The 13,763-nt window shown below is 39.4% G+C and overlaps 1 protein-coding gene across 1 annotated transcript in view; it reads left to right on the top strand.

The window, feature by feature from the left end:
- The window catches only part of BEAN1 (brain expressed associated with NEDD4 1), a 61,381-nt gene extending 47,618 nt beyond the window's left edge, over positions 1–13,763 (top strand). The window contains exons 5-6 of the mRNA XM_062586418.1: positions 425–566; positions 13,335–13,763. Of these exons, the coding sequence (XP_062442402.1) occupies positions 425–566; positions 13,335–13,683 (491 nt within the window). The 3' untranslated portion in view covers positions 13,684–13,763. The remainder of the gene's footprint in view (positions 1–424; positions 567–13,334) is intronic.

The following is a 13,763-nucleotide window of genomic DNA, read 5'->3' as shown; positions in this document are numbered from 1 at the left end:
ACTGATATTTAAAATCAAATGTATAAGCCTACTTTTAAGCACCTGCGCAGAACTGCTGAGGTTTGAATGTATGTAGTTCGAGAACTTCAGCAATCCTGCTAACAGCTGAAGTTGAAGGAAGCAAAAACTTCCGTTTCATTCCTGAATGCACAGGAAGAGCTTCAAACACTCGCATCTTGCGGGCAGCACTAAATACGCAGTCCCTGTGCCGCACTCCGAAACACCACAGCTCAGCTATAACTGGCTCTCGCTCTTAGTAAAACGATGTCTTGCAAGACCTGATGTTCCAGAACACCAGTAACTCTACTGCAGATAGGTTTTATTTTCTGACCTATGGCAGCATTGTAAACAATAACATTCCCTCAGAGAATCCACCATGAAGGGAAAAAAAAAAAAGAGTAAGTATTAATTGCTTGTTTTCCAGCTCCAGATGGCTTCTCCTATGGTGGCTCAATTGGAGAGCTGAGATCCACCTGTATGGAGGAGTTCCCCCCAGCTTTTGATTTTGGTTCCTATCTGGAGTCACTGTCCCAGGTCAGCGTCATGTATCCTGATTCACCTCCCTGGTAAGCACTGTTCTACGATTCTGAGTGTTACAGCCCTACACTTGCAAAGTCTGTTGAAGAAGAAAGTAAAACTGCTAGACCTAGCCACTACAAAAATGCAGGTCATACAAACTAAGTGAAAATGAACTTTGTTTAGTTCAAGTAGTTCAAATGTTAGTATTTCTTGGATGACATTAATTAAAATACACAAGTTACCTATGAAAATCTTTCATTGGAGGAAACTTATGAAAACCAAAGTTTCACTTTCAGGGAAAAAAAATATTATTTTATCAGGAATAAATTACCAGTTTTGCAATTTCCAATTTTTCAGTTTTCTACTATACCGTTATTGGCTCAAAGAATGAACAAAATATTGCCTGACCAGTGTTCTACTATTAGTACATTAAGGCAAACTTCAGATTTTTACTTCCTTAGATTCATAACAGAGGATTCATAACATTTTGAGGAGTTTTGAATTCCAAGCCAATAAAGACTTCGAATAGAGAGACTTATGCTATGTTTATTTACACACCTGCAAAGTCAATTTGTTGCAAATATGTTGATCTACGGACCAATTTCTACTGTCATTTACACATAGCATTCCCACTGTCAGTAGTTATTCTAGATTCATATTAGTGTAAGATATGGTGCCTTTATTAAAAAGGACAAGAGTATCTTTCCTAGTGATAGATATCACTTATTAGCAGGATATGATGTAATTGCTGTTTTGTTACTTTGCAGTTTTGAACGCATACATGTTTTCTACAACCTCTGTGACACAAAGAAAGGTCTCTTCAAGGTACTGCCCTTGTAACTGCCGTGCACACAGGCATCCTGTTTGTACAGCTGGTCTCTACCTTGACAACGCAGATCGAAGCAACTGAATCACAACTTTGATTAATATGAACAGGACCTTGTTCTTCAACAGCTTATTGTACTACCTTGGACAAATCTCTTGGCTCTCAGCCCTTGAACCGCTAAGTGACAGTGATACAAAATCCCCCGCCTTCAGGTTTCTGTCTGTTTGGCAATTATTTGTCTCAGAAAATCTCAGTAGATGTGCAAACAGCATGCACACCAGAGGAGTCCTGGAATTGCTTATGATTATTGGTTAAAGACTGTTGTGATTCTGTATATTCCACTGATTTAGAAAAGTGATCTAAATGCCAGTGCTCACATATACTGAAACATCACAGATAGCCTTATATACAAATTTGTGCAAATGCAATCTCCGTAATTCCTTCTACCTCTCATTTACAAGTGCAAAGCAAACAGTCATTATTTGACAATACAATTAGTCTTACATACAATATGTAAATAAAAATAGCTCATAGTAAAATACACTTTAAAGAGTATTTTAGCTCTGTTACATTTATTTTTGACCTTGAGATTGTTCAGATCAGAGTAAACAAACAACAATCAAAAAAGTGTGAGAAAACTTTGCCCTCAATTACTCTGTTCTTCCATATTTTTCGGTAAATCTCACTTCTCAGCTTTAACTCTGTTCTGCCAGAAGGTAGAACTGAAGAAAACTTACTATTCTGAGACACCTAATAATTGTACTTGTCCTACATTAGCAATAAGATAGCATTTTCAGCCAAATCATTTTCCTTTATTCTTGCTCTTTCAAGGTATCTTAGAAGAGTCACAAATCAGTAGAACTGCCTCACCAAACACACGAATATACGCAAAGTCTGACTTAAGTTGAACTATAAGGTGATATTTCCAGACATCTCCAAGAAACAGAAGTTCTGTTACATAGTTGTGCAGGAATAACCTATTAAATGACTTACAGATAAACTGTATACTTCAAAGTTTAGAGGCCATTTAGATGCAACTAACCTTGTGCGCTCGGGTGAATTTAATGGGAATAAGATTCCTGATTTCATAAGCAGATTTGCAAAACTTTGCCTAAATAAAACCTCCTCTTTCCACATTCAATCTAGTTTGAGCAACCAAGTCCATGTTGTCCATACTACTGCTTACAAACAGCTCTTTTTCCTTTTTTTCCTCCCCCCCCCCCCCGCCCAAACTGTTGATCTGTCCTTTCTTGGCTGGACCTTGTCAACTAAACTTTTATCTTTAACAACAGCACAGAGAGGTCTCCATGGAAACAGACTTTCCCTCTTAGGTTTGTGTATCAGTTGTAACAGCATACCTGGGTTTTGGTATATGTCATAAGTCACCCAAAAGAATGTTTTCCCTCCAGTTGACCAGCAGCCTGCAGCTTCACATCCTATTACTGTTTGCATGTAAAGTTGTACATTTCCATTACAAAATTTGCCCCAAATTATTCCAAATTAGCTTTGCCTAGTTCTTGCAAGATTCCACAGCTGCTGTGACAACACAAAGCAGCTTTCAGCTTTTAACCAATTCCTTACGAATTTCTTGTGCGCATGAGACTCCTTAAGAAGGAAAGGGTCCCATCCTGCCTATGGCATATTGCATAAGTGGAGGAACTTCACCTCCGAATTTGGGATGCGAATAGAATTGTTTGGGACTATTCGTCTCACATGGGTAATCTTTGAGGGAAGTAGGTTACCATTTTAGTTGCTTAACCAAAACCTGCACTGTGCAGCCACAGTTGCCTACACTGTAGCATCATTCTAAAGGAATGTCCTTTAAATATTAGGCAGTTTTAATTGCCTTGTGCGGTAACATCGCCAGAAGAGGTCTTTCCAAAGAGACTCATTCCAAAAGTTATATTGCAGTTCCTTCCATATTTGTGAGTGTCCAGAATCATGCCTTCCGAGGGTACAAGAACGGCCACAATGAATGACAGGACTTCACCTCAGGCTCTCTCTACCCCCTCTGTACACCTCACACGCTCTGAGTTAACACACAGAGGAATTCAATTTCTCCCTCCAATGAAACCAGAGAAATAGTTTTAAATAGAACATCACTTCAGGCGTTCGGTAGTGCTGCATCTTACAAAGACCAAATAGTGGTTGAACAGCCCGTTTTTTTTTTTTTCCCCTTCCTCTTTCTAACTACAGGTTTACTCAAAATAGAGTCTGCTTCTAAGACCAACCCTTTTCTGGCTGCTGTTGTACATAAACAATATGGAGACAGGTGGAGCAACTTTTTCATGTTCTTGCTTTAACAAGTTCTCCAAAAGCAGCTACGAAGACCTTCCTGGCCTTCTTTTGGGCTGACTAAGGAGAAAAGCACGTAGCGAGGATACAGGCATTAGGTGGCTAGCAGAGAAAACAGGCCTTGATGAGAGCTCTTCAAAAGCAAGCCAGCGGTCAGAGCATGAGATACAGAACTTTCGTTTCTGTTCTGTAGTTCATGTTGTACAATCAGCCTCTATGTACAGTTTACTGATTCTTCCAAAGGAACTATTATTACACTTTCAACATAGCTCATAATTCACAGCAAGCTATATGAACATAAAAATATTGCAGATTTCCTGTAGGAGCAAGAACAGGCGGTAAAAAAAGTAATCTACATTTGACTATAGTTATTCAAGGTACAACTGCGCAATCTTCACTTTTCTGTAGAAGCTGCAGTACAAAATACTATTTATATAAAAACTCTAATTGGGAAATTAATTCATGAAAGATGCCTTGGGATGTTAATAACTTAATTGCTTTGATACCTAAGCCACAAATCTCATTTGAGACTCAATTTGACTATCAGTATAGATGCTTTCACTTTTTTTTTTTTTTTTTTTTTTAAACATTAGGATTTAGAGGAATACTATGCATTGAATTTTATCATCACCCTGCTATAGTTCAGGGCAGATACAGAGAAGCAGTTTGGTCAATTTGTCTTGACAACCCAAAATACATGGTGTTCCTCTCCATAAACATCTCTTTAGGATAATTAATGACTTCCTAATGAATCAGAGATCTGTGTGAGCATCTATCAGATTAATTTTTACATAAGGTTAAGAGGGAAAAAATGAAAATAAAATACAGCGGGTATGAACTAAGCAGGATCAAGATATTAGTCATATTTTATAGCTTATTTCTGTCATGTACTGATGTATTTAGCCGAACTGGAAGTTAAGCTAACCTTACGCAGTCTTTGTCACCAGAGATGGTAAGGTATTTATTTCCAAGAAACTTCAATCATCTTACTGAGAAAGACAACTGAGACAATCTAGCTACAATTCTAAAGCACCGAGCTCTTTTTCCCCCAAGATTAAGAAACTTGGCCAAATTCAACCAGGACAAAACATAGCAGCCATCTCTGCCACAGCTTAACCATCATCATAGTAATTATGACTTTGAAGGAAAACAATGTTTTAAATGGCTGAAAGTACAGTATTGATCAAGGACCTAGTTAATTAAGAATAACTAAATTTTCTTGATGAGAAGAGTTTTAAAAATCCTAATAAGGCACTTTGAGGGTCCTTACATGAAAGGAATTTTACCAACTTTTCACCTTTTGGCCAGAGGAAATCCATTTCACCTTACCTGACTAAGTGCTTTTTCACTCCTTAGCGACTGGGTATTAATGATATGTATAGAGCTTTAGGCAACCAAAGTTATCGCCTTTTTTCATCTGTGACTCATGACTGTCTAATAGAGTAACATCGCTGAGGAATGACTCTAGAGAGAGATGAAGGGATTTACCTTCAGGAAGGGTTTTAATGGAAACCACACAAGTACTCTTTATATTTCACATTGAAATGTGTCCTGCAGGGTTCACTATGATGAAAATCTGTTAGTCACCCCTTATCCTAGTGTTCGCACTTGGATTTTTTTTTTTTTTTTTTTTTTTAGGGCTCACTGTAGCTCATCTGTTCATCTTATCAAATCTAAGTAAGATCATTTCTAGAGAGAATTGTATTGCTCAGGCTTGATAAAATCCAGTACCATTAACACATGCATACAGTCAGTCCTCAAAGCCCTTCCCTTCACATCCTCATGGCATTCCTAATTTATATTAGATAAAGAAACAGGTTAATTGCTTTTTGATCAGTTGGTGGCTATTTGCTTTGAAGGGATTCTTTCTTGACCCTCACATTTAACAGCCCATCTGCTGAGCATAGGGAAATTGCCTTAGTGCCCAATATTAAGCCATCCCTTGAGAGGTCAGTCTGCAAGTGAGATTCCAGCAAGTCTGTCTAGACAAGCACTCCAGATGTCTTTGATGTACATGGAAACAGAGTCCTTCCCTAGCGAGATCCTCAGATGACATGAATGCCATCAGACCAGCAGCAGCTCCATCAGTTCCCCTCTGTGGTATGGACAGGTTTCCCTCAAGCTGCCTTCCTCTCACTCCTCTGTACTTACAGATCATCCTCCAGGAAGGATCACTTTGGCCAGAGGAACACAGAGTTGAAAGTTACATAGGGTTGCTGCAGTCTCACAGGCCTGTCACCACTGCTCCAAGCGACCCTTTCTTATAATTAACAACAAAGTTATTTCATTCCATAATGAAATCTGCAAAGATCCTTTGTCACTCATTCCAGAATACTTAAGGACAGAATTAATTCCTAATTACTATGGCCATCTTCTCATTTCCAGCTTAAATTTAAATGTGTTTACAGCCAATTTCCGAGTGTTTTTGTGCCATTTCCCTTCCTCTTAAATGCCCAAGCCTCTCCATTTACTTGTTTGTGACATCTGTAGTCAAAAATCATCTCACATCTCAGCCTTCATGTTGTGAGGCTAACCCACAAAGTTCTTTTAGTTTTGTCAAACATATCCTTTGTGTTTCTGCATCATCTGACCAGCCTGTTCTGCACCTTGTTCCAGTTTCAAGCTAGAATTGCAAATATTGTTGCATAAAATACCCTGCAGCACTGAAGACATCTGATGAAAGAGAGGCACCAAGCATTTCCAACCAGAAACTCATTGTACTATGCAAAATAATCACAATATTTAAAGCTGTATCAGTACTGACAAAAAAAAAAAAAAGGAAGATTTTTCTAGTTTCCTAGTAGCTAGACTTTCTATGCTGTACCACAGCCAGTATGAAAAGATGTAGGCTCCTCCAGAGTCCTTTAACTGGAGTTTTCCCATTATTTAAATAGCTGTGTTTCACACACATGTAAAAGCATTTAGGGACTCCCCAGAAAAAAGAAATCCATGATTTTAGAAAGTACTGCATCATTCTACCAGTGCCCCATCTTGGCTGACACTGTGAGCTGTCATCTCTGGGTGCTGCATGTTTATTACTCACCTCTAACCACCATAATTTGGGATCAGTCATAGTAAACAATTCTCACATAGTATTATCCTATCCCACAGACCGCGCAATCAGAGATAGCATCATTAGTCAAACTAGTTGCATTGTCATCCACCACATCAGTTTAGTTTTTCCTTTGATTCTCCTTTTAGATAGTTACAGCATATTTGTTCCAATTTCAGCTTTATTAGGCAACAATACCATTAAACATGCTGTGTTGTTTTTACCGTAGTTTAAACCTATCAACACATGTATTTTCCAGCAAAAGATCAGCAATTCTGTTCATTTTTATTAAAAAAAAAAGTCGTTAGCAAAATAAAAAGAAGAGAGAATTTCAGTTATGTCACAATATGTAAGAAAGGAACAAAGTAAACAAAAAAACATCTATTTCTAAAGAAGAATTTGTCATCCCTCAGATTTGTCTTTTTTCACTAGCTATTGTTTGCTTCTTTAAAAATCCTGTAAATTGAACCTTCTTCTCTCCCCAGAGTGGGTCATAATTTATAAATGACAGCTAGTTAAATAAGCTCTTTTGTTTCCTTAGCAACAAACCGATCCTAATACTCACTGCAATGAGACCTGACAAATTCAGGAAATTATTCTTCCCCTCCCCCAAATACTCTGAATCTACCAGGTCAGACTGAAGATCTGCTTGAAGTATTACTATCCTCTGTGTGGATCACATTTACATTTGCTAAGATAGTGTTACAAGACAGCAGCCCTCCTCCCCTTTCCTAGCATAGTTATCCCTTAAAAGCTGAGCAGCAGTCTACAAAAACAATGAAGTTATTCTGACAAGAAACAAGACAAAGAAATGAGGGCAACAATACGTCTCAAGGCCAGTAATTCTTTCTCACTCATGAATGCCTATGAAATACCTTGAAACCTAGGGTATTATAATTAAGAAAAATAAATAAATTAAAGTGAATTCACCATAAGTGCTGTAATCAAGGAGTCAGGAAATAAAAGAAACAGTTTTCTTTTTTCAGAGATGAAAAAGAAAAGATATGATATTCACAAGATGCTATGTAACAAGTTCCTGTAGTCCAGTATTATGTTGCGGTAACATAATACTTTCCAAAAGCATTTATTTTTTGGCTAAAAGGCTTTTTCCCGTAATTGCTGTACTGATCATCAAGCACCATCTACTTTTTACATGTACAATAACATCATAGAGTTCTATGAATCTCAGATAAAGCATAACAGTATCATTATACAAATCTTCTGTAAGATATTAACAGGAATTTTTGTATTTTGAAGTAAAGTCATACAACCTCCATGTTCTTGCATTTTCAGTTGCAAAACATATATATATATATATATACACACACACACAGAGATGCCATTACTTTAGCTGTACTGAAGGTTCACTTTTATGATATGGCTGAGAAATTCTGTCCGTGAGTTGTGGTCTGAGTCTCACTCTACTTTCACCATCTTTTATACTTCACCACTGTGAATTTAGAAACTCAGTAGTTCCAGTAGTAACTCAGCCCAGCAAAAACCCAACTTTCTTTGCACTTGTTTAGATCCAGACAGGATCACAGTTGTGAGGAGGGAGTGCAAGGGGAAGAGTGGGAGTATGTGACAGGGCAGGAGGGCTGACTCACCCCAAAGCAACACCTTTACACATGTCTGAGCCAGCTACTCCACTGAAATGAGCAGTTACCCTACTTAAGTGACTCACATTTAATAGTAAAATTTTATTAAGAATCATCATTACTGATTGTTACTGACGTGCTGGTTCTTTTTAACTGTAGCCGTTGTTACGTACAGCAGAAGCTAGAGTAGCACTGTTTGTAAAGTTTACCCAGGACAATCACTCCTCCTGAAGTGCTTTACAAATCTTTCCTATTCCAAAAATGAGAATGTTTTCTCTTTACTGATCCACTGCATTTAAAAGAGCACATATACAGAATCTATCATGTACAACCAGACACCTACACCTCCCTCACTCTCCATTCAACCATCCCCCAAGGATTTTTCATCCCTCCCACTAACAGCTTCTGTCCAACACAACTAGCCTGACACAAAACGATCTGCATCTCATACCATTTACCCTCCAAATCTCCAAATGCATGTATAAGCCAGGAATACATACAGCAAATCACTCATTTATATAGGACCTAGGTAATACATAACAAACTTGGAAGCGATATTAAGCTTATTTTTAAAGTCTTTGTCTCTGAGGCATCAAATAAACCCAAATTTGTCAACTGTAACAGCTATCCTCCCCCAAATTAACCTGCTAGAGATGAGAAAGCTCGTTTGATTCTTGAAGGAGAGAACAAGGTGCTACATGTTAAAAAAAACACGCAACCTCTCAGTGATGGCACAACACATGCCATCACGCAGGTATAACTCTTTAGAGGCTCAGGTGAAAAGCACCGTGCTAGGGCTGTACTAAACTCAGTGACAATAGCTCTCCACACAATGAAACAAGTGACATAGCATCACCTTAACCTAACTTCAGGTGACATTTCCCACCCACTCAGCACATTGCAGCTCCCTGCATACGGTACATTACCTTTCACGCCACAATCAACACAAAGGGAAGCGTTCTTACCGACGTCAGGATGCCAGTGACCATCACTCAAAATTAATGCCACCCTCCACAGTGCCGTGTGGGGTTATTCTACCTTCATGCTAATGCCGAAATGACCACAGCCCTGGTGTTCTCCTGTCCACTTTATGCCATGTTCTAGGGAAGCAGAAGATGAGCTAAAGCAAAACAAACTGGGCTACAGCTTTCAGGGATATAAGAGAAACTGAGCCTACACCTTCTTCACGACAGAAGGGGAAAACAGCAAAGAAATAGAAGGAGCTCAGCATCTCCAAATAACTCTTCTTACCCCTTGCTCTTCCCTCTGTTAAACAAGAGCTCCCGTCCTCTTGGCTCCTCCAGTACTGAAGTCCCCTTGCTAGCTGTTGAAAAGGCAGTTCCTTTATTCTGTTCCAGGCTGCTCTGTTCACTCCACACACCTTACTGCAGAAAAATGCCTCTTCTCCTCAAACATGAAACTTTATTTTAAAAGACCACAGTGAGGACTTAGTCCAGAATCACTGACATCAGTACCTGTTGATTAGCTGCAAGGAGAGATCTTTTTTCCTTTTTTTTTTTTCCCCAAACGAGTAATCCTTTAAAACTTAAGAATGTTTTCCCAACCCCTAACATAGATAGTGGGTGCATGTGTAATTGTATATTACTTATTTTAATACTTGCTAGAAATGCTCTAATAAAAAAGATCTGGTAAAGACTAGATGCACAAGTTCCCCATATTATGGGCTCTTTGAAGCACAGACTGTTTTCCTCCTTGCAAAATAAAAGTCATGTTTGTAGCATTGTTAACTCATTAATTACATTACAGGAACACTTCTCCAGCAGCCCACTGAAAGCATAACCAAATTACTGAGGCTATCTGAAGGAAAGGGAGAAACCGCCCCCACAAACAATGAAAAACACGAAGTTAATATGCAGCCTTAATTCATCTCCATTCCATCCTCAACACAAAATGCTAAGAACCTTACCTGTAGTCTCCACTATTAGCTTTTGTAAACTGCTATTGCTGTTTGCTATGTCAGCATTATAAGCAAAGATACCATGCTTAGACAAGAATATGGAAAACCAAGTACCAAGATCACAAACTGCAAACAGAATACAGTAACTTATTTAAAAAACACACTACTTGAATGATTTATAGTTGCTTCTTTGGACATAATGATCTTCACAGCTGTGAAGGTGCCAAGAAGTTAATTAATTGAAAATCTGGCACATGTTCCTTACTGCTTTATGAGGTGCAAGGTTGTGGGGTGTGTGTGGGGGGGAAGGGGGGGGTTTAAATGTGATCCTAATCGCCAAAAATGAGGGGGAGGGATGGATATTACTTGCCTTGGAGTTTGGAGGAAGAGAGGATTTTATTTTATTCCTATCCATCACATATATACAAAGAAAGAGTATCCTCAAACTAATATATTGGTTTGGAGAACAAACTGCTAGAATGCCATGCCTTGAATACCATAATTCATTTCTGATCTGTTTTGATGATAAAAAAAAAAAAAGAATCACTGCTTACCCCATTGAACATTTTAGTTTTACAGAGCTGAGCTACACTGCATGAAAGATATTAAATGAAATCCAAAGGAAAGAAATGCAGATGATCAGATAACAGTAGTAGGTAGAAGGTTCATACTGTGCCCATTTCTCCTTGAGGTTAGTGGCAGATTTTCCTTGCACAGGTCCTAGGTACAAAACTCAGGAATTAGACTACCTTCTTCCCTTTTGTGTCTCAAAGGGATTCAAAATTTTCTACCTTGGAACTTGTATTACTGTCGGTTTTTCAAAACTGAAATTCTTTTCACTCTTTTGCTATGGTAACAGGATCTGGTAGGAGCTCTTCGTTAGCCTGATTAAGTCTGCCAAAAATCAGTGGAAATATTTCAAATAAATTCACTGGGCTTTGGGTCAGCAGTTATCCTAAAATGTGAACTAAGCAGAGATATACAGTTCAGAGTAAGTAATCCTGCAAAGTTCCCTGCTCTCTTTACTCTCACTGGCTTCATGTAGAGTTGAACTTGCAGCATCACATCCTTGGTCTTTGACTGAGGTTTGGGATCACTTAACAGAATATCAGGTACACTTGAAAGCTGTACTGGGTTTAGCAGTGCCTGGACTGAGATCCTTTCCACGTGCTATATGAAAACAATTTGACCATCTACTTGCCAGGATATGTTTCTGAAGTATCTACTGAACAGCCTTCTTTCAGGGGCTTAAGAACACAGTTGTGGTTTTTGGTATCATTTTTTCCTGATGTGAAAAGCAGAATTTTCAAATCTAAATTTAAAACCATTATCCTCATGAATATAAAAATAAGATAAAGAAGGGTCAAAATAAAAACACCTCTGGATATTTGAGCTATTTATTAACCTGGTGATAAGACTTCATTTTCCTGCCTCTCCCCTCCCCCAAAAAACACTTCCACCACGTTGACTGCCCTGATCAGTCCCATTAACATCAACAGGAGTACTTTGAGGGGAAGGTATGACTACGAGCAGCAGAACCAAGTATTCTTCTAAGGCAGCATCTCCGTGGTTGATTGCAGCAGATGAGAGCTCACTCCATTGATGTGAGCTGCCCCACCACAGGCCACTTATAATCTACAAGCAGGGTTTATTAGCTTAGCATGGCAGTAATGCAATTATTGGGGGCAGAATGACTGCCTGCTGTCTACAGGGAAGATGTATGCTAAATATGCTATGTTTCAGGAAATATCTTAGATCTTAATCACTCAGCAGTTCGTGTGGTTGAGGAAATGGGTTCTTAATTTGTCTGGCTCCAGAGTTGTTTTTCGGCTCAGCTGAATAAGATAAGGATTTTACAGGAAATACTGCCACCTCAGAAATCAGATTAAAAGTGACCATGAAACAGTCAAGCACAGTAGTCACAAACAAAGGAGATCCAACAATTAAACGCAACATCATGCCTGTTCCCCATCCCAGTACAGGCAGTAAGCCAGGAAAACAGAGCCTTCCTGCAGACCACTAGACCTGAGCTGGTTTGATAGCAGAAGCGTATTCAGCTGTAACGTTCTGAGCAAACAGATGAAGCTGTGGCATAGCCAGATACTGGACTACCCTGGACAATATTAGTATTGTGAGACACGCTGGACTGAGTTCATTCATTATCCTTCTTGAGCCTTCCTAGACTGTGTAGTCTCAGCTGAAATCCTAAATTGCCTATTTGCATTTGCACTAGGGCAGCAAGTGCCCAAGACCCTCACAGACTTGAGGAGGTGGTAACCTCCCAGCTCTAGCCTGGTGGCACAGACAGAACTATTAAGCACAGGTAGACCTGTGCTGGCACCATGTGGAAATCCCAGAGATCAGTCTCTCACATTCCTCCTCTTTTGGGGCAACATGATGGGGAATCTACTGGCCGCCTGAGTCCATCAGGACTATTCATCCCAGCTCTGCACCTCAGCCAGAAATCCTGCCACCCCTGCAAGCACAGATCACCCACACCTTAGACAATCCACTGCATGTAACTGCTGGCTGAGCACAGAGAGGTAGTATGTCCTAGAGGCCTAAGAGTCACAAGGACAGGATTTGACATGATGTTCAGCTTTAAACTCACTTAAAGCTCTCTATGCCTTATTTCCAAAACTATAAAATGGCAACATCACTTCCTTTGCCCCATCCACTTTCTATCTCAGCTACCTACAAATGGTTAAAAGCAGGAACCACCTTCCACTGCATACACCTACAGTGACTGGTGCAATGGGCACAGCTGTGCATCAGCCACATCCTCCAGACAGCGACAATATCCTTCCTCCAGCTCCCACGTAACCAGCAGCAAGGAGCAAGGCTAATCCCTAGGCACCTCAGCTGAGCATTGCTACCACAGCTGTTACTCTCTTGCAGAAAAATATGGTTTGAACTTTCACTGAGTCTTCTGGAATTAACATGGAGGTACTTAGAGATGCATATTCAAGTATTATTGAGTGTCTCACATGGTGGGGTGAGGATGAGGGCTGAGGAACAAGAGACTAAATGATCCTTTTCCTCTCACTTTACCTGCCCCTGTCACGCTGAAAATATAGTGTGGTATTTTTCACACAAATTTAATGAAAAAAATTGTTTTTCTTTCAGCTATGATGAGTGCGTTGGGCCAGGAGCAACACAAATATATATTCCTACGGATGATCCCCCTCCATATTCTCTTATGGACCCTTATCAAAGAAATGAAATATCTATAAACATTAGCCTGGACGAGGAGGCAGCATCTGGGACTATAGAACAAGCTGCAAATTATGCAGTCAGACTGCAGGACTTGGAGCAGCCCATTTCATCCATCTCTCTGTCATCTTTCACTTTGGAGGCTGCTCCCCTGTATGAAATGGTGGTGTGTGAACAGAATATTCCCATTCCACTGGTTCCAATGGATGCACTAAAAAATTCTTCCACTGATTATCAGACCATTCTGAACCAAATCAGGTGAATAAGTGACTTTTCCTTTCCATTCTTCCAAAGGACTCAGACAGAGGAAAACATTTCAATTAAAGAATAGAGCCTCTGAAA

The sequence above is a fragment of the Rhea pennata genome, chromosome 13, assembly GCF_028389875.1.
Source record: "Rhea pennata isolate bPtePen1 chromosome 13, bPtePen1.pri, whole genome shotgun sequence".
NCBI classification, from domain to species: domain Eukaryota; kingdom Metazoa; phylum Chordata; class Aves; order Rheiformes; family Rheidae; genus Rhea; species Rhea pennata.
This window is presented reverse-complemented; position numbering and strand designations above follow the sequence as displayed.